This window comes from Engystomops pustulosus, chromosome 1 (genome assembly GCF_040894005.1).
Source record: "Engystomops pustulosus chromosome 1, aEngPut4.maternal, whole genome shotgun sequence".
Taxonomy (NCBI): Eukaryota; Metazoa; Chordata; class Amphibia; order Anura; family Leptodactylidae; genus Engystomops; species Engystomops pustulosus.
In genome coordinates, this window is record NC_092411.1 from 270,551,427 (window position 1) to 270,578,988 (window position 27,562).

Consider the following 27,562-nt stretch of genomic DNA (forward strand, 5'->3'; position numbering starts at 1 on the left):
AAATTACTTCTATTCACAGAGTCCTATAATATTGTGTAATATTCATGATTCTTGCAGAACGCCTCATAGTATCAAAGAATCCTGACACAACAGATACCGTCGCAAATTCATCTTATCAGGATGGAGGCGCTACACATTTATATCCTTGGTGTAATGTACTTCTACTGTAGTGCTATAGAATACAAAGTAGTAAAGTATTAACCCCTTTGTGCCATATACACACTCCACAAGCAAACTGCACTATGTAAATGTGCCCCCTGTGTATCTGTATAGACTAGTAGAAAGGGTTAATGAACATTGAGAGACATTTTTTACTTTGTGGGGGTCATTTACTAAGGGCCCGATTCGCGTTTTCCCGACGTGTTACCCGAATATTTCCGATTTGCGCCGATTGTACCTGAATTGCCCCGGGATTTTGGCGCACGCGATCGGATTGTGGCGCATCGGCGCTGGCATGCGCGCGACGGAAATCGGGTGGCGTGGCCGAACGGAAACCCGACGGATTCGGAAAAACTGCCGCATTTAAGAAAAAAAATGTGTCGCGAAAATTACACTTACCTTCACCAGGTATAGGCCGGTGAATTTCAGGGCATTCCAGCGCGCCTCCGGGGAACTTCAGCGCAGCAGCGCCACCTGGTGGAGGAGGAACTACCTTAGTGAATCCCGGCCGGACCCGAATCCACCACAAAGAACGCGCCGCTGGATCGCGAACGGACCGGGTAAGTAAATCTGCCCCTGTATTTCTATCTCTCAGAGAAGCCAGTCCTAATTTTTCATAGATTGTTGTGCAGAAGAAAAACAGACTTGTTTACCAGACAAGCCGACAGCCTGACCTTTAGAGTGACAAGTGATGTCGGGAAAGTTGTTTACATTTTGGAATATTGTTGCCATAGAATATTATGGGGACTCAATGTAAGTCTTGTCATTGTTTTTGTGCTGAAATGTAGCCACTCCTCCCCTGGTAGAAGGTATATAAAGAAGAACAGTCCCAGTCCTCAGTGTCTTGCAGTTAGGGAACAGAGCTTGAAGGAGAAGACTGCCAGTCTACCTGAACAACCAGAAGAAAAAAATGAGATCAGGGATGCTCTGTCATAGACCCTGGGCTCCTGACCAGGGTAGGAGCCTTCTAAGAAAGAGTGGGACAGCTAGCCCGGGTCTATCCTCAGCATTAACCCTTCTGCTGCCCGGAGGAGATTGGAGTAGTCAGAACTTTGATTTGCTTGTATTGAATAAAGGAAACTCTCTTGACCTATTTCCCATGGGGTTGCACCAGGCCTTACTATCCCTTCCGGAGAGCAGCAACACGTGGTGACACTTTGAGAATGCTAGCTTAAATTTAGGGCCACCGCTCACCCGGGCACTGAAGTTTTTCTGATTGCTACTTTCATTAGGGTCCTCTGTTTGTCGCTACTTTGTGATCCCGTGATTATTACTGTTATGGGATCCTGTGATTGGTACTGTACTTGGGGTCCTCTGTGTGTCGCTACCATGGCATCCTCCGAATGTTACTGTAATTGAGGTCCTCTGGTTGTCACTGGTATAGGGTTCGGTGATTGTTACTATTATTGAGGTTGTGTGGTTGCTATGGTTCTGGGGTCCTGTGAATTTAATGTTATGAGGGTCCTCTGCTTGTCAGTTCTTTGGGCTCCTGTGATTGTAGATGTTATTGAAATCCTCTTTTTGTAAATCTTGTGTAGTCCTGTTTCTGCTATGGAGGTCCTGTAACTATTACTAGGGGTAATAAGAATGCAATTGAGTTTTGGTTCTTTGGCCGTCACTGTTATGGGAGCCCCATGACTGTCACCATTATTACATCGTTATGAGTTCTGTGGCTGTTACTATCATGAGTCACTAATTTGGATCCTGTGGGAGTCCTACAGCTGCTTCACAGGGAAAATTAAGAATTAGACATTTTGATCCAGAAGGAAAGTCCTTCTCTACATCTCCACTCAGATATAAGAGAGTCCTAAATGGGCACAGTCCATATGAGCAGTAGATGGTGATAGGATGGGCTTTTTTCTACATGAGACCTCTCTCTGATTCTTCTCTCAGCATTAATAGCTGGTTAGAGGCTATAAGTTCTGTATAATTAGTGCCTCACATGCTTTGTTTTTTTATATTTATTATTTTACCACTTTTCAAGCTGATTTAACCTTTGTCCTTCCAGCTGGAGCTCAGCGGCAAATTATTCCCAGTTACAAATAATTCAACTAATATGTAAATATAAGGGCAACACAGAATACAATGGGCCACATGTATCATTTGTTTTTTCTGTTGTTTTTGCGCCTTTTCATTCAGGCGCACCGTTTTTGCGCCATTTTTGCGACTAAATGCCAAACTAGCTGCGCAGCAAAAATAACCAGCTTTCCCTCATCTATCTTACCACTCCAGATGTTTTTCTGCGCCTAATGATATTCATCACTTGCACCTTTTTCATTTAGGCACAAAAACACTCCAGCCCGAAGGTGGCGTTATCTGAGAAGAAAGCACTGAGCCCCTTTGCAGAACAGCTCATTTCTAGCAGCAAAGCTCAGACAGACACTAGAACAGATAATACAGACACTACATACACTGCAGACACTAGTACAGATAATACAGACATGAGATACACTGCAGACACTAGTACATATAATACAGACATTACATACACTGCAGACACTAGTACAGATAATACAGACATTACATACACTGCAGACACTAGTACAGATAATACAGACATTACATACACTGCAGACACTGGAACAGATAATACAGACATTACATACACTGCAGACACTAGTACAGATAATACAGACATTACATACACTGCAGACACTGGAACAGATAATACAGACATTACATACACTGCAGACACTAGTACTGATCATACAGACATGAGATGCTCTGCAGACACTAGTACAGATAATACAGACACTACATACACTGCAGACACTAGTACAGATAATACAGACACTACATACACTGCAGACACTAGTACATATAATACAGACATTACATACACTGCAGACACTAGTACAGATAATACAGACACTACATACACTGCAGACACTAGTACAGATAATACAGACATTACATACACTGCAGACACTAGTACAGATAATACAGACATTACATACACTGCAGACACTAGTACAGATAATACAGACATTACATACACTGCATACACTAGTACAGATAATACAGACATTACATACACTGCAGACACTAGTACAGATAATACAGACATTACATACACTGCAGACACTAGTACATATAATACAGACATTACATACACTACAGACACTAGTACAGATAATACAGACATTACATACACTGCAGACACTGGAACAGATAATACAGACATTACATACACTGCAGACACTAGTACATATAATACAGACATTACATACACTGCAGACACTAGTACAGATAATACAGACATTACATACACTGCAGACACTAGTACAGATAATACAGACATTACATACACTGCAGACACTAGAACATATAATACAGACATGAGATACTCTGCAGACACTAGTACAGATAATACAGACATTACATACACTGCAGACACTAGAACATATAATACAGACATGAGATACTCTGCAGACACTAGTACATATAATACAGACATGAGATACTCTGCAGACACTAGTACATATAATACAGACATGAGATACTCTGCAGACACTAGAACATATAATACAGACATGAGATACACTACAGACACTAGTACATATAATACAGACATTACATACACTGCAGACACTAGTACAGATAATACAGACATTACATACACTGCAGACACTAGTACATATAATACAGACATGAGATACACTGCAGACACTAGAACATATAATACAGACATTACATACACTGCAGACACTAGTACAGATAATACAGACATGAGATACACTGCAGACACTAGTACAGATAATACAGACATGAGATACTCTGCAGACACTAGAACATATAATACAGACATGAGATACTCTGCAGACACTAGTACAGATAATACAGACATTACATACACTGCAGACACTAGTACAGATAATACAGACATGAGATACACTGCAGACACTAGTACAGATAATACAGACATGAGATACTCTGCAGACACTAGAACATATAATACAGACATGAGATACTCTGCAGACACTAGTACAGATAATACAGACATTACATACACTGCAGACACTAGTACAGATAATACAGACATTACATACACTGCAGACACAAGCACAGATAATACAGACATTACATACACTGCAGACACTAGTACAGATAATACAGACATTAGATACTCTGCAGACACTAGTACAGATAATACAGACATGAGATACACTGCAGACACTAGAACAGATAATACAGACATGAGATACTCTGCAGACACTAGTACATATAATACAGACACTACATACACTTCAGACACTAGTACATATAATACAGACATGAGATACTCTGCAGACACTAGTACATATAATACAGACATGAGATACTCTGCAGACACTAGTACATATAATACAGACATGAGATACTCTGCAGACACTAGTACATATAATACAGACATGAGATACACTACAGACACTAGTAGAGATCATACAGACATGAGATACTCTGCAGACAGGAGCTGCAGACTCTATTTACACTTCATCACCTTCTATTTACAAAACATTCTGCAGAATCCTGAGCTCAAAGCAAGAGCTGAGAACTTTGCAGAATGTTGCAGTTACTACATACAAGTGTCCCCCATGTAATTCTGCACAGTATCACCAGTGTGTCTGAGGGGGATTCTGTGCAGAATTACAGGGGTGCAGCAGGAGACCAGCACTGGGGGATCCCCTCCAGGAGAAGCCACTGCTGAGGTCACTGGGTGCTGGGTGTCACACACCTGGGTGCTGCTGTGAGTGTGTGGGAGAAGCAGAGAGGAGCTTGTAGCAGGATCACATGTAAGTGCCCGAATCTAACATTGCGCCTAAACTGCGCCAAAATTGTGCCTAAACTGTGTTAAAGTAAAGTGATTAATAAGAGGCAGGAAATTACCTTATAACAGTGCGCCAGAATTTAGGCGCAACTACTACACTTAGGCGCAAATGTGGCCCAATGTATTCATACACAATACAAGAAGAAGTATTATATTGGGGCAGATTTACTTACTCGGTCCATTCAAGATCCAGCGGCGCGTTCTCTGCGGTGGATTTGGGTCCGGCCGGGATTCATTAAGGCAGTTCCTTCCGACGTCCACCAGGTGGCGCTGCTGCGCTGAAGTTCCCCAAAATGCACTCAAGTTCACCGGCCTATTCCTAGTGAAGGTAAGTGCTAGATTTGCGACACTTTTTTTTTTTTTTTAAAAGATAGATAGATAGATAGATATGATATAGATAGATAGATAGATATGAGATAGATAGATAGATAGATATGAGATAGATAGATAGAATGAATTATCTCATTATGAATTATTTTGTAACATAACGTCGCTGTTTGATTGCTGACTATGGAATAAAGAACTTACACTTTTTTCACTACAATTTGGAGTGCTGCCCGCTTTCTTCAATATATAGATAGATAGATAGATAAATATGAGATAGATAGATAGATAGATAGATAGATAGATATGAGATAGATAGATAGATAGATATGAGATAGATAGATAGATAGATAGATAGATAGATAGATAGATAAATATGAGATAGATAGATAGATAGATAGATAGATAGATAGATAGATAGACATGAGATAGATAGATAGATATGAGATAGATAGATAGATAGATAGATAGATAGATAGATATGAGATAGATAGATAGATAGATAGATAGATAGATAGATATGAGATAGATAGATAGATAGATAGATAGATAGATATGAGATAGATAGATAGAATGAATTATCTCATTATGAATTATTTTGTAACATAATTATTGACACTATGCACGGTATGTGCTCCAGAATACCGGCATACGAGTCACTAACTGTTTCGAGTCACTAGCGCTCCACACCCCGTGAAAAGATAAGATAGCTCCGACATGTGTCCACCGTGCTACGGTACGGTGGGAACATGTCAGTGTGAATGTAGCCTACACCTGTATCTGGAGTACTGCTATTCATCTCCTGAAAGATAGATATGATATGATATGATGAGGAGTAAGGGGCAGCATGGTGGCTTAGTACTACAGCCTTGTAGCACTGGGGTCCTGGGTTCAAGTCTCATCCAGTTCAACATCTGCAAAGAGTTTGTGTGGGTTTCCTCTGGGTCCTCCAGTTTCCTCCCACTTTCCAAACATACTGGTAGGTTGATTAGATTGTGAGTCCCATGGGGACAGGGACTAATCTGGAAAGCTCTGTGTAATCTGTGTGCACTTTATAAATTAAAGAATTATTATTTTTATTAAAGGGGTTTTCCCATGAAGCCAAGTTAGGCCCTATACACGAGGCCCCGCAGATAGCGAAAACGAGGGGTCCATGAGAGTAATGGAGCAGACGGCGGTGCATGACCATTAATCTCTATGGAGCTGACGGAGATCAGTGAGCGCATCCGTCTGCTCCATTAGTCTGAGGAACAGCACTGAGACCCCCACTGATCAGCATCTTAGCACATGATCTTATTGAATCGCGGCAGAATGCATTATAGACGGACAATGCACTTTCTGTGAACTCCTCCGGACGGGTAAGTAAATGTGCCCCATTGTGTTTTAAGTGCAGAAACGTTACAAAAAAGTTACAGATGTGTAAAAGAAAAAAAATTCTTGCTCAAATGAGTCTTTGCCTTTTTATTATAATGTGCAGGAAATGGAGCCTGCGCATTAAGACAATAATCCCACTCACAAATGATGAAGTCATCACTTGAGGACATTTTAATGGAAAGATGATTTTACATTTGCAAACTGTGCAGAGGTATTTTTCATGTGGCATTGAGTTAATTTGTAACTTTTAAAGCAATGACCTTTGTTTCCAGTAAGGAAAAGGAAGGTTTTTTTCAGTGCAGCTGCTCAGAGTAGGTGTATTTTTGCAACATTTTTGCGACTTTTTAGGGGAAATATAGTGATAGATGCAGCACAAACATCTGCAGAACAGCCACTCACTGGGGCTCATTTACTTACTCGGTCCAGTCACGACCCAGCGGCGCGTTCTCTGACGCTGATTCGGGTCTCCCGGGAATCACTAAGGTCGTGCGCCTGATATCCAGCAGGTGTCTCTGCTGCGCCGAGGTCCGCCGGAGTTCATCTTCTTTGTCCCGGTGCATGTAAGTGCTGATCTTGTGACGCAAATTCTTTTTTAAATTCCACGGTTTTTCGGAATCCGTTGGGCTGCCCGTCGGCCACGCCCCCTTATTTCTGTCGCATGAAAGCCGGCGCCAATGCGTCACAAACCGATCGCGTGCGCCAAAATCCCGGGGCAATTCAGCGCAAATCGGAAATATTCGGGAAACCCGACAAAAGTGCGGCGTGCGGACCCTTAGTAAATGAGCCCCACTGTGGCAGATGAGATGCAGACACTCAAAACCACTAAGTGCTGGTCTTTTGCTTGCACCCAAAAAAGTCGCAAATTAGAGACAAATTCAATAACTGTGAAAAAAAAATTGCACGAAAAATGGCAAAAACAGCCTAAAAAATTATGATCAACGTCCCCCATTGTACACAGATACTAGTGATGGACGGCGTGTAACAAGACGGAGCCGCCATACAGAGACGTGGAGCACAGATCATCATTTTGTCAGGAAATTTTTATTGGACATTTCGGTAACAATGAAGGATGGAGATGAATGCAGCACATTCGTTCTGTAGCTTGTAGTTCACATTTGATAGAAGATGAGCTCTGGGGTCATCTCCCATCCTACTACAGTTTCTGGATTGCACCTGATTTCACTGTTGTACAAAATTATTACAATATGAGGCGAAATCATTTGTTGAACCAAATTGCATGTAAATGACTATAAAACAATGTGCAAATTAAAATAAAAAGAACCAAAAAAAAAATTACTTAGAATATTACACACATTTTATATATAGATCCCATTTTGGGATTTTTAATTTATGCAAAAAACGTCTACATTTTAGTGTTTTTATATGCAGTAATATTACATTCCTTATATCGCATAACATGTTATGGGAGTATTATTTACATACATGCATGAAAACCCCCAATCTCCTGTGTCCACCCCTATACAGGCATGTGTAGTCCAAAAACTGCTACAAATCTACCAAATCCTGATACTGTACAGAAATGCCCCAGGAAATATGGTATAAAAAAACTTCAGATGTCATGTAATGTTACAATGGAGACACCAGGGGGCGCTGCAATGGTTAAAGGGGTTGTCCACTTTTCAATAAATCTCTTCCATTAGACATGTCTCTGCATGTACATGTACCTGTGTCTTTGTGTCCTTTGAGAGCTGCAGCCTTTCCCTGTTCTCACCATGCTGCTCTCTGCAAATATACAGCTTACTCTCTCGCTGATCTAATTGTCCTTATAGCATCACCCCCTGTGTCTATCTTCTCACTGACAGAGATAGGAAAGGGAAGGGAGAGGGAGCAGGATGAGTCATAACTCTCCTGATACAGCTCCTCCTATTCAGCAGAGCTCAGACATGTAAACAAAGAAGCACAGATAGCTTGCACACAGCACTAAAGTAAGTAGCAGGACTGCTGAATCACTTAATGAACATTCAGAGATTATCTACTTAAATCTACTAAAAGAGTGGCCAACCCCTTTAATCGAATTGGAGAATGGAAATGTATGAATAACATGTTGACTTTGTTTGTTTATTTTTATGTGAACTCCCATAATTATTCCCTTGTTAACTGTCAGTTTTTTTTATCTTTTTTTATCTTTCTTGGGTGGAGCTTAGCTGTCTCCAGATGGATTGGAACTTGTAATTGAATTCTTCCTCATCCATGATGCAAAATGTCTGCTCCAGTTTCCATGTGTTTTATATGTGCAAGGGCAGTATGGTGATTTAGAGGTTAGCATTACAGCCTTGCAGCACTGGGGACCTTTGTTCAAGTCCGAGGGTCAACATCTGCAATGAGTTTGTATGTTCTCTCCGTGTTTGCGTGGGTTTCCTCCGGGTTCTCTGGTTTCCTCCCACACTCCAAAACATAGTGATAGGTTGATTAGATTGTGATCCCCATTGGGGACAGTGACTGATTTGTCATGCTTTGTGCAGCGCTGTATAATCTGTGTGCGCTATACAAATAAAGGAACTATTATTATTAGGTATTATAGAACCTGAGATCAGGGCATCTGAAGTGACTCTCCTCATGCATCCTCTAAACTTGACTCGTCTTAAGCAAATAATGACTCTTCTCTGGTCATTTTCACACGACTTTGGAGATTTTTTTATAGGTAAATTGGTGAGATTTCATATTAAAGAGGGAATTCTAGAAAGGACATTACATCTCCTACCTGAAGGGGGTGGTCGGTTAATGGGGTGAAATCCAGGGAACCTTTTTGATTTAAGTTGCACCTGTTGTGTATATGAACAACAAACCTCTATAGGTATGTGTATATTATTTACCTAACAGCCAAAAACTGTTACCCTATAGAAACCTTACTGTATCAGCTTATAAAATATACAAACTTTATGTGATTTCAGTGATTTCTTTTTTTCATTTTAACTGGAATTTTTCCTTTCATAAAAGAAGCGAGACTGAAGAAGAAATTTGGTTTAACAAAAAAATAGTCCTATGAGTAAGACACCAAAACGGAGGAGGTATGTAGTATAAAATAATATGCAAATAAAATTAAATAAAAATAATAATAATAATAATAATACACGGTAATAGGAACAATAAATACTTAGATATCCTACACATACAAAACTATAGAACATTTTCAGGGAAGAAAAATCAATGAGAATATACAAGTATTTATAGATGATTTTTGTTTCGTTCCACCTCGAGGGTTAAAGGGCACTTACTATAGGACCAGACACGTCTCATATGTCTCCAAGAGGGAATATCCATTTTTTTGGAATGACCTCAACATGTGATTCCATTCTTTCAAAAAGTCGAACCGGGCCGAACCTCTGACTCAAAAAGTTTCGGTAGCCCATCAGACCCGGTAGTCCCTAAGAAGTCACCTTTAAATAAGAAGCACCCGCCCTTTTCATCACCCCCGGATCCATCACTGCTGATTCCCTTTCCTCTTCTGCTCCAGCTCCTGTAGACGTTCCTCCCGGGACTGGGCGTGTTGGGAGCCCACTTTATGTGCCGTCTCCGTCGCAGCAATGTCTATTTGAGCGTATCTGGTGGAGCCTCCCCCTGGGGATACAAAACAAATATTGTAATGTATGATAGAGATATCTAACAGCAATAATGGTGATAAGATCTATCCGCAGCTGCTAGGAGAGAAGTTATAGGAAATTATAGGAAATAGAAAGATGGGTGAAAAAGTTATTGACCGTTTAAACACAAGTTATATGTAATATTTTCAGAAATTTATATTTCAATCTACTCAGCTCCTCCTGCTCTATAACATGCTGCCTGCAGATAGGACACTATATACAATGTGGTCAGCTCCTCCTGCTCTATAAAATGCTGCCTGCAGATAGGACACCATGTACAATCTACTCAGCTCCTCCTGCTCTATAACATGCTTCCTGCAGATAGGACACTATGTACAATCTGCTCAGCTCCTCCTGCTCTATAACATGCTTCCTGCAGATAGGACACTATGTACACGCTGATCAGCTCTTCCTGCTCTATTACATGCTTCCTGCAGATAGGACACTATGTACAATCTGCTCAGATCCCACTGCTCTATAACGTGCTGCCTGCAGATAGGACACTATATACAATGTGGTCAGCTCCTCCTGCTCTATAACATGCTGCCTGCAGATAGGACACCATGTACAATTTACTCAGCTCCTCCTGCTCTATAACATGCTTCCTGCAGATAGGACACTATGTACAAGCTGCTCAGCTCCTCCTGCTCTATAACATGCTTCCTGCAGATAGGACACTATGTACACGCTGATCAGCTCTTCCTGCTCTATTACATGCTTCCTGCAGATAGGACACTATGTACAATCTGCTCAGATCCCACTGCTCTATAAAGTGCTGCCTGCAGATAGGACACTATATACAATGTGGTCAGCTCCTCCTGCTCTATAACATGCTGCCTGCAGATAGGACACCATGTACAATTTACTCAGCTCCTCCTGCTCTATAACATGCTTCCTGCAGATAGGACACTATGTACAATCTGCTCAGCTCCTCCTGCTCTATAACATGCTTTCTGCAGATAGGACACTATGTACACGCTGATCAGCTCTTCCTGCTCTATTACATGCTTCCTGCAGATAGGACACTATGTACAATCTGCTCAGATCCCACTGCTCTATAACATGCTGCCTACAGATAGGACACTATGTACAATCTGCTCAGCTCCTTTTTCTCTATAACATGCTGCCTGCAGATAGGACACTATGTACAATCTGCTCAGCTCCCCCTGCTCTATAACATGCTGTCTGCAGACAGGACACTATGTACAATCTGCTCAGCTCCTCCTGCTCCATAACATGCTGTCTGCAGATAGGACACTATGTACAATTTGCTCAGCTCCGTCTGCTCTATAACATGCTGCCTGCAGATAGGACACTATGCACAATCTGCTCAGCTCCTCCTGCTCTATAACATGCTTCCTGCAGATAGGACACTATGTACAATCTGCTCAGCTCCTCCTGCTCTATAACATGCTGCCTGCAGATAGGACACTATGTACAATTTGCTCAGCTCCTTCTGCTCTATAACATGCTGCCTGCAGATAGGACACTATGTACAATTTGCTCAGCTACTTTTGCTCTATTACATGCAGCCTGCAGATAAGACAATGGGGCCCATTTACTAAGGGTCCGTGGAGCGCATTTTCGTTGGGTTTCTATCTACATGCAGATAGGGGTCTGGGATGGGGATCCCCTTAAATCTTTGTCCCTGCAGGAGTGAGTAGAGTTAAATCTGAAATACAGACTCTCTAACTGCTTTAGAATAATATAAAGAAATCAATGGGCGCAGAATTCTCCTCTGTAGATCTCTGGAGAGTCTTGGTTATTAGGCTTTTGGATATTTGGGTTTGCAGGAAGATTTATTAATATTTCTATATTCCTCTTCCACCTTCTTACCCTTTAACCATCAGTTGCAGACATAATGTTAGTGAATATGTAGCAGAATGTGCGAAGAGATAACAATGTCTCACTGTACGAGCCCCTCCGAAACTTCATGTGACTCTTACGGGGAACAAATGTAATAAAAACGTATTCTTTGCCAAAAAGTTACAAACAAAAATCAATAGCTGTAATTATCACTCCGCCAGCGAAACAAAACTTGCTTCACCTTGTTAGATTGTTGCCTTATAGCTATGGAGCTGATAAATGTGGTTTAGGGATATAGCGGCGGCCGGGTTTTTATTATATTCTGCACCAACGTTACAAAAATCTCATAAGGGAGAAATTATTAACATTATACCGGACTCTACCGACCCGATGTGAACTGCTTTAATTTAGATTCGAAGACAATTTATCCTGTAAATGACCACTGGGACCCCTTATCTATCATGCAATTCAGGACTTGGTAGTGCCCCCTAGTGTCCATATGAATGAAACACAGGTGCACATGCTCAGTCAGTGCCCCATTCACCTCCACAGGACATGAAGAGCAGCGTTCCCCATGGTCCTGTATACATGATGTGTGTACAGCACTGGTCTAGCATCAATACCAGCAATCCATGTAGATGGGGCATTCGGGGACACGCATAGATTAATGTGTTCTGGCTAATTCATACGAATCAATGTCAACTTTTTCTATAAAAACGCACTATACTCATCAATATGCTCAGTCTAGACCAATAATCTTACTTCTCCAGTCATAGCAAGTTAGGCGTTATCAACAGAATAGGGCATAACTTGCTGATTGTCGGGGGTCTTAGTGATGGGACCCCCACGGATCTCAAAAACAGAGGAGTCCGTTAGACCCCTGTTGTGCTTGAGACAGCCAGAGCAGCCAGTCGCGCATGGTGCTGACGGAAATAGCTGAGCGCTGTACTCAGCAATCTTCATTGTCATAGAGATGAGTAGAGCAGACGTCACATGCGGGACTGGCTGATCTCTTCATCTCGAGCACCACAGGGGTACAACGGACCCCCGTTCTAGAGATCCGTGGGGGTCCCATAATTACAATCTCAACGATCAGCAAGTTAAGCCCTATTCTGCAGATAAGGACTATCTTGCTATGAGCGGAGAACTCCTTTAAGTGGATAGGGCTAGGCTGCGTTACCAGGCACCGGCCAAATACTTGTATAAAAAGCAATTGGCCCTTTCCAGTAACTTTTTTAATTAATTTACATGTTAGAAAATGAGAAACTTCAAAACTTTTACCTAATTAAAGATTATAAAGTTTTCCTAAAATCCTTTACAATGATAAGGTTTTATGCTTCCCCCATAAAAGGAACCTGTCACCAAATTTTACACCATTAAACTACAAACACCCTGAGGTAATGTATGAAATTTACGTTCTGAAATTCCCTCTTTTATGTGAAATCTCGTCCATTTACCTATTAATGAGTGAAAATGAGCAAGAAGAGTCATGTTTTGCCTGTGACGAGTCACGTTTAAAGGTTGCAGAGGTAGTGTCATTTAAGATGTCTCTATCTTCTGCTCTATAGCGCTTAGAAACATCCTTCTGGTGTCATCTTAAAGCTAAAAATCTCATCAGGTTTGGGGTTCTGGGATCTACAGGAGCAGAGATACAGAGGCAGCTATAGACATAGTTGGAATGCAAACTGCGGGTAAAGATCCCATTCCTGACTAATTTTTAACTGCCCGTTGGTCCAGTTCTATAAATCACAGAACCAAAAGCCCGATGTGATCTGAAAAAGGGAGATTGTTATCAAAGGGGTTTAAAAAGGGATTTAAAAGACTAGAAATCGCTTGAGGGGGTGGGGGGCTATTAAAACAATAAACATCTTAAACTTACCTGCACCAGTGCTCCTGATCACCTTGATGACGGTATATTTAATCGCCGGGCCAACGCTTGTTTACATTGTAAACAAACAGAAGCCCGGCAGTGATGTTCCCCGTCACAGCTGCACAGGAGCTTTGGTGAAGGTAAGTATAAGATGTTTACTGTTTTATTAGAGAGATGGAAACCATGGTTCTAGGTAGTAAATAATGGAAGGTAGGAGTGTCTGAAAAGATGCCCTCATCTCTTCAACCTTTAAAAGTGACTCTTCTCAGCTCATTTGCATATGACTTGGAGATTTTCTTATATTTAAACAGGCAAGATTTCACATAAAAGAGTGAAAGGACATTTCATACTCTACCTAAAGGTGCTGGTAGTTTAGAAGAGCAAACAATGCTGACGGTTCCCTTCCATTTCTTAACATCTTATTTGTTTGAAGCTCCAACTCTGAAGAATATTCATTAGGACTTGGAAGGAAAAGTCTACAGCATGGGAACCGTGGGCAGCTCGGCCGGATGAAAAGACGTTCAATCTTTGTTCATTTCCAGGTCTTAATTATGATAATTAGAGAATAAATAAACACAATTTCTCTCCCTGATGCCAGACATTATCGTTCATTATGGTGGTGATAACGATTCATCAGTCTTAGTTACTTCGCAAACACGTGGATGCATAAAAAATGAAAGGTGAGTAGTAATGTGCCCTGGATGAGTGATTACTAATATCCGTCTCCCGTAGACGGCCCAGGACATGTAATGGACAGGTCGGAGGTCCATCCATCTTCATCCACTGATAATTATTGACTTGTAAATTTATAGATAAAATTGACTCTAATAATGGGACCACGCCGAGTTATAGTAGGGGTTAAAGGCCAAAGCTACGCTAGACTCTTATGTGCAGGAAGTATTTGTGTCATGGATACCTTAAAGAGGGTTTCCCATGAACAAAAGTTAGGCCCTATCCACGTACTGAGACCCCCACAGATCGCGAAAACAAGGTGTCCGTCGTACCCCTCATCGCTCCATCAGAGTAATGGAGCAGACGGACGCGCATGACCGTTCTGCTCCATTAATCTCTATGTAGCTGACTCTATGTAGCTCTTGGCAATTTCTGTCAGCTCCATAGAGATTAATGGAGCAGAACTGTCATGCGTGGCTGTCTGCTCCATTACTCTGATGGATCGACGAGGGGTCCAACGGACACCTTGTTTTCGCGATCTGTGTGGGTCTCAGCACTGAGACCCCCACTGATCAGCAAGTTAGGCCCTATCCACGGGACTTTAGTTTGTGGGAAAATCCCTGATACAATTATCAGTAATGTGACTTGTTCGGGTTATGGTGCTTGGTTACACCACACAGGACAGTTGGGCTTGGCTGTTGTTTCCACTTCCACACCTTCTCCATCACCCTTGACCCGTCCTCCACATCTCTTGTTTGAGAAAACTGGAGAGACAGCCAGCATCAAAGTGGCTTGTATGTCCTTTCTCTATCTATGGAAATCTTTATGATGTTGTAGGAAATCTACCATCAAAATCCAGCATTATACACCAGGGGCACTAACTCATAGATTGGAGGAGCTATGGTAACACCCCAGGTGTAATCAAATTATGCTTATGAGTCAAAAGGGCTCGGGGGGGTTACCCAATCCCCTCTGTGCTGTAGCGTCACAGGCTGCTACTCTGTTTAGGAGGACTTGCTTTTCCCACTGCGAGAGATTACAGAAAGGCAGGGGGAAGTGCTGAGGGAGCATAGGAACATACACAGTGAGGCAGTGTAATAGACGGATCAGCTTTGGTAATGCCCCTGGAGCCCTTCTGGTGCATTAGCCTAATTTTTGAAAGTTGATTTCAAAAGGAAGGAGGTTATTGATAATAATTATCTCATAATGCCTGGATCTATAAGTAAGTGGCCCTGGTTTATTCTGGTGGATTTTTCTTTTGATGTACTTGAGATATCTGTTGTAAATAGATTTCCTTGTAAATGTTCTTCCTCAATCCCACTTGAGCCAACATTGAGCTTTAACCAGCCTACAGAGATGAGCTACAGTAGAAAGTCAAAGGGTAATGCACTGGTTAATATCAGTTAATTTGGCCATGCAAGTCTGGATATTACATGCGTACAGTAGGACATGAATATTTAGATCTGTTCATCTTATTTTAATGAACCTTGGTTGCTCTGTAGGTAATTGGCTGTAAGTGCAGCTCACACTCTCCGCTGACTTTATAGTTCTCTTCTAAGGTCAAGGTCAATATAACAAAGCATTTTATTAACTCCTACATCTTCATCTGCATAGCCTGTCAATTTTAATAGCTCCAGTAACTAAACACGGCCGGAGCGTCGCTCGTAGGATTTCTCGATGTATGGTGTGATGGATCCGAGTAATGACGTGTGGGTCTAACATTAGTGTGTGATACATTAGTTTGTCATTCAAAAAAAAAGGTTAATTTCAGGGTCTTTGGAGCTTGTCTAATTATGTCTTCTAGAGGTTTGTGCGATTTCTAAAGGAATTTTCTGGGCTTAAATATCTATCCTGTGCTATGTCAATAAAAGGGGTTGTCCTAGACTAGATGTTACTTTCGGGTCTTAAAGTGTTGGAACAAAGTTACATTGTCATCTCCCATCCAGAGGAAAGCGGATAAAAATCTGATTGGTGTGGGTCCGACCACTGGGAGCCACATCCGCTCTTCCCTAGTGCTTGTCAATGTCTGACATTTCCATGGTATTGGATAGTGTGGCAGGACACATGCTCCATCCATTATCGAGAAGGTGACCCCTGTTCTCGTGATCGGTGGTTGTTGGAATCCCACTTTAAAAATGTTATCCCTAGTCCTGTGCAAAGGGATAACAATATAACTAGGTGTAACCTCTACAAGTTAGGACATCAATATCAGATCCATAGTGATCTGATGTCCTCAATCCCCAACGAGTCTCATTGCGCCCTACACTGTGTAGTGGACGTTCCAGGGTTCTGTAAGAACTTGGGCTAAATCTCAATAGTGCTGCATGGCCACTACACAGTGTATAAAGTTCTCTACTTCTGCATATGCAGTTTATGTATGGTTTATAGTAATAGTCTTTTCATATGAGAAAGTGACACCATAAGGGCCCCCTAAACCTCTTGGGCCCAGGTGCGATTGCAACCTTTGCACCCCCTGAAGTTACACCCCTGATGGCAGCTTATCACTGGGTTGCCAAGTGTTGACCCCCCACCGATCTGAGCTTGATGAACACTATATATATATGTATAATCTATCAGAATCAATGTGTGATTTGTAGGTCATAGTATCATTGACTTGCCAAGTGTTGAACCCCTACCGATCTGAGATTGATGAACACTATATATGTATAAGCCATCAAAATTGATTCTTGATTTGTAGGACACAGTATCACTGAGTTGCCAAGTGTTGAACCCCTACTGATCTGAGATTGATGACAAATATAAGTCCCCGAACCCTGAATCCACCTCTTCTCCTTATCTAATGGTCAGAGCAGAGAGAGGTTACAAAGACATTTTCTCTCTCTGTGTAGGACCTGACCTTTCTTGTATTACACAAACAACCCATTAATGTGAATCAGCACTGTCTGTGTAATGCTTAGCTACCCCTCTGGAGGTGCTGCAGAGAAACTTAGCACTTACTGTCTTGCTCCTCCACAAAAAATGGAAGTGTAGCGTGCCAAACTTTTACCTTACCTGCGCCAGCGGCCACTTTCCTGAGATTCAAGTTACTCAGAATCCAGGACCAGCACTGGGTATACCCGGGCAAGTGCCGGGGCCCATAGCTGCTGGGGGCGGGCCCACATTAGGCCATACATAAGGAATCCATGGGGGTAAGGGGAGTTGTATCTAATGTATCCATAGAGGGTGATGGGGCTTTATATAAATAACCATGAAGGGGCTGTTTGGGATGATAATCTAGGGAATATTTTATGGAACAGGAGACTATTTTAGTTTCCGAATTATTAATGACGCCATGTGAGTTCATTGCAAAGGGGCCCACTGAGGCTCTGTCACCCAGGGGCCTACAGGAACCTGGAGCCGACCATGCCAGAATCTCAGGAATTCTAGAACGACCACCTGGAATCTTTAAAACATTGCCTCAAACATATGTAAGGTAAAAAAAAGATTTAGAACCTTAAACCCCACCTATATGAAGACTCCTGGAGGTTTAGAGGCCCCACACCTTCTGACAGGTTCTCTGTAATTTGTTAACCTTGCACTATATAATTGCATGAGGATTGATATCCCTATCTAATACATTATATAGCTTTGGATCAATTGTCTAGAACTTTCGGTATGTTCCATTTTCTCCAATATTGGACTTACTAGATAGTTTTTGACTTAATGTATGTGATATAGAATAGAGAAGGCCAGTGGTTACTGCAGAATTGCTGTGAATGGCTATAAGTTATCAGGTAAACCTCCAGTATTCTGTATCTTCCCTTGTGATGGTGACCCCTGATGATGAAGAAGGTTAACAATTAGTCATTGCCATGGAGACAGGATGTGCTTGGATGAGAGTGATGGATGTTACCTCTTATTCCTGTACTAGGATCTTGAAGTTCTAATGCCATGTAATGCAGCTGTTTCTTTGATGTAGGGCTGATAGGAATATTTACATATGTCGCTGTCTCACTGCGAGGTCGGTCAGAAACCAGTGGCTCGGCCGGAAAACCTCCTGCCCCTGCTGACCAGATGAAGCAGACATATTGGCATTAATTCATGCTTGCGGCATATGTAGTGAATGTTAGTGATGACCATAAACACTGTAACGCAGGCTGCCAGACGTCTTGTTACACATGTAATATACCCTACACCATTTTGGTCGGGTTAGCATGTATACAGTCAAATATTATTAATACATTCTTATTAAAAAGCCATATTTCAGAAATAAGCTTAAAGGGAACCTGTCACCAGGATTTACCCCACTAAACTGCTAGACCTCTCAGGTAGAGTATAAAATTATCCTTTCTAGAATTCCATCTTTTATGTGAAATCTCACACATTAACCTATTAAAAAAAAACACTCAAAGTCCTGCAAATATGACTCTTCTCATCCCATTTTCACATAAGAAGAGTCAAGTTTAGTGGTTGCAGGGGGAGTGTCACTACAGATGCCCCTATCTTCAGTTCTCCAGTTCTCATGCTTTAATGTCACATTAAAGATAAGGATCTCATCTTTCAAATCACATTAGACTAATGGCTTGGTGAGCTAGAGAACTGGAGTTTCAGGCAGTTAAATTCATACAGTAATTGGAAATACGTACTATAGAGAGAGGTTCAACTCCTGCCTTTTTTAACTGCCTGTATTTCCAGGTCTGTAGCTCACAGACTGACGGCATCTTCAAGATGGCTTTCTTATCTTTAAAATGATACCAGCAGCTTATTTATAGGTACTATAGAACAGAAGAGAGGGGCTTCTGAAGTGACACTACCCCTGCAACCACAAAACTTGACTCTTCCCATGTGAAAACAAGATGAGAAGAGTCACATTTGCTTGAATTTGGGGGAGATTTAATATAAAAAGGAACTTAGAAATTAAAACTGATACCCTGCCTTAAGAGAATAGTAATTTAGTGGAGTTAAACCTGGTGGCAGGTTTCCCTGTTAAGTGGTCCAGGAAATAATATGGTACTATTTATAAAAAATTAATTAAAAAAATCTGGTGGAAATTGTGTCAGTCATGGAATTTGACAGGTTGGTGGAAATTTTGCAATCTGCTGCATTTCTGGTATTTCGGCTGCAGATTTTACCTCTTTCAATGGTTGGGATAAAATTAACACTAAAATAAAAAAATATATATATTATCCCCTTATAATACTGCAGCTATGGAACCCTCCATACAATGGGCACGGATCATCAGAGTGTTTGGTCACCTTTATAAGCCCATTGGCAGATATGGCAAGTACTGAGTGGTGACACCAATGGAAATTTTTTTAAAAACCAGGCCCAGATCTAGTAGTTCATGTATAACCAATGTTAGTTTTTTATTCTTCGGTCCACTTTCATTTTTTTGGATGTCCACTTTTATCTTCCCTGTGATTTTCGCTATCATTGTATACACTGGACATCATCGAGAAGTCTAAAGATGAGCAAATCGTTCAAAATTCAATTCAAATTGGGCCGAGACTATTCGGCTCCAATTATTTTGGACCTTGGTATATAACCCCCTGTAGTTCTCAGAAATTGCATTTTTTAATAAAAAGCTTGTTTCATTTATTTTACCCCAAATCTCTTTTTATAAACCCTATTGGTAACCATGACATTTAAGAAATAATTTGTAAAAAAAAAAAATTAGGAAACGTGATAGGAAAATCTTTGTTTTATCAGACTAGATGGGCTGATATACCAATTCCCAGGGCAATTGGAGCAACATCTGTTGGTTCAAAGCAAAACTGATAAAATTCGGACTGGACTAAAAAATAGCCAGAAGTCGTACCAAATCTACAGATCAATGAATCCATATAGTCATCTCAAAAAAATGAACTAAACGGTTATTTGTGGGTCATCCTCATATCGAGTGATTGTCTCAAAGGTCATCTCCGAATGGCGTTGTCTTCTGCTGGATTATTATTTTGACAGAGCCTGGGCCTACCGGTGCCCTGGTGGGACAATCTTCCAATGTGAGAAATCCTTACACTTTGTATTGCTGTCGGAAGTCTCTGCTTTACACAAATGGATTCCCATTTCCAATTATAACAATTTCGTAGGCCATAAACGTAAAGATTATGGCCTGAACATGCTTACCGTATGATGTCAAATAACCCCCCTATTGTACATAGTAATGAACCCTAGTAAAGGAGAATCGAAAAGGCAGCTTCTTGACGGAAGCCTATGAGCCTACAAGCCCATGTGACGTCCTTTTCTACAGATAACCACACAAAATCAACCACAAGTAATTGTGGGGTAAGACATGGAATAGTGGAGAGAATTGTGCCCAATGGATTCCAACTTTCTCCAAAAGTAGGAGACCCTAGACCAGTGATTCATTTTAGAGCTTTCAGTCGTATCTGCATCCTGAGGACAGCAATACAGTTTAAGGAAGGAGGAGAAATTTGGATTATCATTGCTTCTTCCTTCCCTGAACAAGAAGAATTGCGGGGCCAAATGATAAACCGGCCCTGTCTGAACCTCCTCATTCTCCTGTAGACCCAGGCAGCAGGAGGATGTGTTGCTTTAAAATATTGCTGACGATCAGAGGCATAACTAGGAGCAGCAAGGCTTTTCATTGGGGGCCCCCATCCTACTTATAAAATATACATATTTGTATACTCATTCGAGTTTCAATCACACACATATATACACAAACCATATATGTATATGCTTGTATACATACACATACAGTTCTATACTCAAACACACATATAGAGTAGTATATAGACACCATATACACATACAGCATATACACATCACAGATACACACACACATATATATATATATATATATATATATATATATATATATATATATATATATACAGCATATATACATCACATATATGTTATATACATACAATGCTTTACAATGTGCAGCATAATATGTATATAATGGTGCATATCCTCAATTCTTTAGTGCGACAGGAGGACAAATAATGGGGCCCCCTGACACTTCGAGCCCCATAACAGCTTTTACCACTGTAGTCACACCTCTGCTGACGACGGCACATCCTGGGTGGCCAGAGACTACAGGAGAAGGCTTTGAGAAAATGTCTGACAAACTCTTTGTTGGGGTGATGGCCTATAGGAGCTCATGCCATAGGTTCAACACTACTGCCCCAGATATAAGGGGTCTCTTTTCTTGATATAGGTAATAGTAGCACAGATTAAAAATGATCCATTAGTTATGAAGGTAACACATCTCCTAGGCTTAGTCCTGTTTAACATGATCATGTTAGAGAACATTCTGCAAGAACGGGACGTATAGGACTATAGGGCCGTATTGTGATCCTATTTTACAGACCCACACATGACCACAGTTCACTTTCTATCAACAGTAAGATATTACTACTTTTTAGAAATGTATTACTTATAACTGATTTATAGTGATGGTTTTCTATAAAAGTATTTATGATCCCCCCAGATTCTTATTCTGACTATACTGAAGTGAACTGGCCTTCAGCAGAGGAGACAAGTAAATGCTAGTTCCCAGAACTTATTTATCAGATCTATTGCCTGCGGCTTGTGTGTCTGAGAACCCCTGATAGGTGCTCCACACTACCTACAGTGTCTCCCTCTCCATGAATTCATCCTTATGATACTGCTTTCCTTATACAGAGCGTATATTGTTCTTCTACACGGACAGTTTATTATAGCCCGATGGACAAAAATGACATTAATCCAAAAACTCATCTCCGTAGAGTGGCCTCTGGGAGACGTACGGCGTGACCAAGATGAATATAAATATCCGTGCTAATGACCACCGGTCTTCCATCCAGAATATCAATTCAGGAGTAGGTAATGCTCCCTGGGTCTCTCATATAGAGAAAAAACTTTAGGATAAAACCAATATTTTAACATCTGAAATCATAAAAAACTGCTTCTAATTTATTGTATCTTTGTGGGGTTCCTCAATGTTCGGGCGTCTTGGTAGAGCCAAAGGGCCCCTTTGTGATGTCCCTTGTAGGACGGTTGGTGAAAGGAAAGGTCAGTTTGTCCAACTTCAAAAGTATTGGCTCTTCAAAATAAAACCTCTAGAGATAAGTGAATTTCTTAAAAATTTGATTCCGTTCCAATTAGAACCAGAACCAGGAGGTAGTGGAAACCTTATTTGACCTCCTGCAGCCCTTTCCAACATGGCCTGGCACCTTACCCTGATCTCTAAAAAATTTCTGGCAAGACCAGGAGTCCTTACTCGGCCTCTTGGGACAGGATACTCCTCGGGTGGAAAACCGCTTGCACAGTTCCCAGTGAGCATTCACCAGGTGGCGCCCTTCCTGGAAGTCTAGGAGCAGGAGGACACTTTCCCCCAGGCTATGTCACAGCTCCAGGAAGGCATCCACCTTGCCAGGTCTGGGGCCATGCTGGAAAGGGCTACCAGAGGATGAATAGGCCTTCTACATTCTTCTGGTCTGGCCATGGAGCCCCAGAATCATCTGATTTCTCTAGCCAAGTCCATGGAGCCCTTGAAGCACCCAATTTTTCTCGCCAAGTTCTTGATCTGGGTCTCCATTACTGGGATGACTGTCTGGGAGGATGACTACTTTTTAGTAGTCTCCCATTCTTGGCTTAAATTTTTCATAAAATTTGAATCAAATTCCACTTCAATCAATTCACTCATCTCTAGACACCTTTAAAAAGCAATCCTAAGAGGCCACTTTTCTGTAAAAAATTAAGTAGTTGGTTCATAGAGGTTTCACTTTATTTTGTGCCATCTGGCATTCACGTATCAGGAAATCTGCACCGTATCTACAACTTCCGAATATTCCCCTAGGTTTCTTGATATATTTAGCTGACCATAGGGGGGCAGTACTCAAATATAGGTCACAATATGGGAATTTTTGAGGCCATATGAAAATAACAACTTCGAAAAAGGCCTGGTAAATAATACTAGGCCTATTTCTGGACTATGCACATGGACAAGAGGTTCCTTCTGGTCCAAATTATTATTATACTTTTATATGGTGCCCCAGAGGCGCTTTACATCCCATAAACTATTTCAATGGAGAAGTTTCTAATAGCAACCAAATTTATTTCTGCTCTGATTTACTAGAGGCCCAGTTACATATACAGTAACCCAGTTGATTGGTTTTGTTGAGCAACCTCCCAGTATAGAGTCAGCCCCCAAAAGAAACAGCGCCACACCTGTCCATAGGTTGTGTGTGGTACTGCAGGTCAGTTCCATTCATCTCATTGAATCATGTAATTTGTGTTTTATCTTTTTAGGATGATAATACATGAAATCACACATGTTCATTGTTCCTGCTTCTGCCCTGTAGCACAACACTGTTGTACTTCCATAGAGACCTGACACATAGACGGCCTGCTATATAATTATGTGATTATTACATATGACGCGAAGCAGGCAGGTACCTCATCCTACAACCTAATAAACTGTGATTTATATAATAAGTGCAGACGCCCCTTCATGACTACTGCAGGGGAGCACTAATTACATTGTACGCAGATTTTTACTTAAAAATTTGTATAAAACCAGGTGTGTCAGCAAGTAGATACCGTATATGAAATCTGGTTGCTATGTTTCCCTAGCAACCTATCACAGCATAGTTTTCATTCTTTGGGAGCACAATCTCACATGAAAGCTGAGCTGTGATTGGTCACCAGGGGAAACAAGAGTTATTTCTTCAGGATATGTTGTATTTTTGGGGGTACAACACATTGGTTGCTGTGTTGCTTCCAAGCACCTATCACAGCACAGTTTTCATTTTTTAAAGGCACAATATGAATTGAAAGCTCTGTGATTAGTTGTTATATGAAACAAGGTTTTTATTCTTATGTACACAGTTTTTTGTCAAAAAAGTAGACTTTTCGTATTAGTTTTTGATGGCTTTTTTGAATCCAACATACCGTATTTTAGTATGGTTTGTGTTGTGTTGTTAGTGTACATTGGTTGCCATGTTGCAGATAGTAACCTATCACAGCACAGCTTTCATTTTGCAATATCACATTCTGAAATGAAAGCTGAGTAGTGATTGGTTGATATATTGGTTAATATGGATAGCACAGAGTTTTTTTTGTTTCTTTTAAATATCTTTTCACTGAATTCTGTCAAAAATGAGCACCTTTATTCCTAGTTTTTTTAAGTGGTTTTTGATCTGATCTTTTGGTAGGATTTTTTTTCTGTGTTTTTGGCGCACGATAATCTTTTTCAGTTTCTAGTTGCTTTCAATTTGTTAGCTGTAATTCTGCTTCAGACTAGGACAGGACATTTTTTTCAGCTAACTGGAAAATAAAAAACCCCACAAAAAGTCAGGATAATTTCAGAAGTTTTATCCTTTAGAAGAAATAGACTCAAAATCAGAGCCATAAAAATCAGTGTAGGGACTACCATACCACTAATATATATTTGTGGACTCCTATAAATCAGACATTTATCATCCTATTAATGACACGGACCTGACAACACAAAAAAAGCATAAAAAACATTTTTGTAGGGTTTTTCAGGCACTAAGCATACCAAAATCTGAAAAAATTATATTTTTTTATGTTTTTCTAAATATTCACTAAATACAGGCAGTCCCCGGGTTACATACAAGATCGGTTCTGTGGGTTTGTTCTTAAGTTGAGTTTGTATGTAAGTCGGAACCATATACTTTATTATTGTAACCCCAGTCAAAATTTTTTTGGTCTCTGTGACAATTAGATTTTAAAAATGTTGGATTGTCATAAGAACCAGGATTAACAATAAAGCTTCATTACAGACACCTGTGATAACTGTTATAGCTGTTTATTGTAGCTAAGGACTAAAGTACAATAAATTACCAACATCCAGAGGTCCGTTTGTAACTAGGGGTTGTATGTAAGTCAGGTGTTCTTAAGTAGGGGACCGCCTGTATTTGTATTACTGCATTCAAAGACACATAACATTTTGAATTTGCCATTCATCAAGCTTGTGTTTTACAGGAGGATGTAGGTTTTATTGGTTCTGTTTTGTATTACTTTTTATATAACTTTTTCTGGCATTTTTGGAGGACCGGATAAGTAACTACAACAATTTTGACATTTACCGGTAAAAATAATTTAAAAATAATGTATTTATTTTATTGTATGGGTAGTTCCTGCAGAAAATTACTGTGTGCTTTATATGTTTGGTGTTTATTTTAATTCAAGAAAAGATTTTTGTGAGTAAAAAATAAGGAAGTATTTTCTCTATATTACTATACAGGCGGTCCCCTACTTAAGGACACCCGACTTACAGACGACCCCTAGTTACAGACAGACCCCTGTGACCTCTGGTGAAGCTCTCTGGATGTTACTATAGTCCCAGACTGCAATGATCAGCTGTAAGGTGTCTGTAATGAAGCTTTATTGATAATCCTTGGTCCCATTACAGCAAAATTGTCACTGGGGCAAAAAAAATTGTCTAGAACTACAATTATAAAATATACAGTTTCAACTTACATACTAATTCAACTTAAGAACAAACCTCCGGACCCTATTTTTTACGTAACCCGGGGACTGCCTGTAATACATTTTAGAAAAGGGCTTAGTACAGATTAAGCATTATGACAAATTTGTCTCAGTCCAGTTCAACCTTTCAGACAGTTCTCAGACAGGAGCTCCATATATAGATCCTTCATCTAAGGGCTCCTTCACATGGCCGCTATGGGGGCTGGCATCTGATCGCATGGATTTGTGACCAGATCACAACCCCCATAGACTTTTATGGCTCCCGATTAGGTGGGAATGAGCACACAATGGGGGAGATTTATAAAAATTGTCTGAGGGAAAACTGTTCTAGTTGCCCATGGTAACCAATCAGAGCTCAGCTTTAGTTTTATAAACAGCTGTGGGAAAATGAAAGTTGATCTCTGGTTGGTTGCCATGAGCAACTAGAATAGTTCTGACACTTCTGATAAATCTCCCCCAATGTGGAGTCTGGTGGCCGCAAAATAGCGGGCTTATCCTATATAATGTGGCAGATTCGTGGTGTGGCCACTCGTCTGCCTATAGGGGGAGGAGGCGGTGAAGAGCGCAGCGTATTGCATCCCTCCCCCCAGCCTCGCCGAACGGATATGTCACCTAGCAGGATGGGGAAATGACAGTGACTCACTAGGAAATGTACACTGCACCCCCACATTTAGGAGGGAGGAAGAGTCGCCGGGTAACATATCCCCCTGTATAAGCATACAGTGAGATAGATGCGTCTGTGCCATACATTGCAAGGGTACGTCGGGCAGATTCAACGCATGGCATAAACATGGCAGCCTAAGCTTGCCTCTGCTGAGAATGGTGCAGTCACTGCAACCATTATCTGAGGAAGGGTGTTATGTCCCTGTTTTTTGTTTTTCCTATTGTACTTGTCACTGGAGCCATGACATCTATTGTGTTAAAAGGGCTCCTTGAAGCTGGCGGGTGCTGGTGCTGGGTGTCACCAGCCATCGGATCAACTGAGGTCAACAATAGTAAATCCTGGCCGACCCTTTTATCGAGATAGGACACTGGAGATACTTGTCTTCTCTTATGTACAAGTCATATTCAGGAGTCTCATGGATGTTCCTAAAGCATTGGTAATACACTGCCTCTGAGTCTTTTTAAGATTTTTACATTTTAAAATCAAGAACACATGAAATATCCAAATTGGCGTCAACTAGGATACATGAAAACCACCATTTTTTTAGCTTCTTACATTTCTCTGGTTAAGACACGATACTTACCAGTGACAAGTAACATTGGAGGAACTTTGTGAGGTTTATGCGCTGCTGATGAGGCCGGGGCCGAGGTGGCACCTATGAAAAAAAGTTCATAAATCTCTGATCTGTACTTTATATACATAGTGTACACTCAAAATACTTAAAGGGGTTATATGAATATCCACTGATATTATTTACATGTACGAATACTGCTAATGTACTATCAATACATAAGATTTTGCATGAATATATATGTAATATATATAGATAGATATAGTACTACTACAATACTAGCAATACATGATGTATACAAGTAAAG

The 27,562-nt window shown here is 40.8% G+C and overlaps 1 protein-coding gene across 3 annotated transcripts in view; it reads right to left on the reverse strand.

The window, feature by feature from the left end:
* Positions 1–7,699: 7,699 nt before the first annotated feature.
* DOK7 (docking protein 7) overlaps positions 7,700–27,562 on the reverse strand; it is a 75,255-nt gene continuing 55,392 nt past the window's right edge. For 2 of the 3 annotated variants that reach the window (XM_072126150.1, XM_072126151.1), the window contains 3 exons: positions 27,268–27,339; positions 18,468–18,620; positions 7,700–10,243 (listed from right to left, as the gene is read on the reverse strand). In XM_072126150.1, the coding sequence (XP_071982251.1) occupies positions 10,107–10,243; positions 18,468–18,620; positions 27,268–27,339 (362 nt within the window). In that variant the 3' untranslated portion in view covers positions 7,700–10,106. The remainder of the gene's footprint in view (positions 10,244–18,467; positions 18,621–27,267; positions 27,340–27,562) is intronic. The other variant, XM_072126152.1, reaches the window with a different exon arrangement.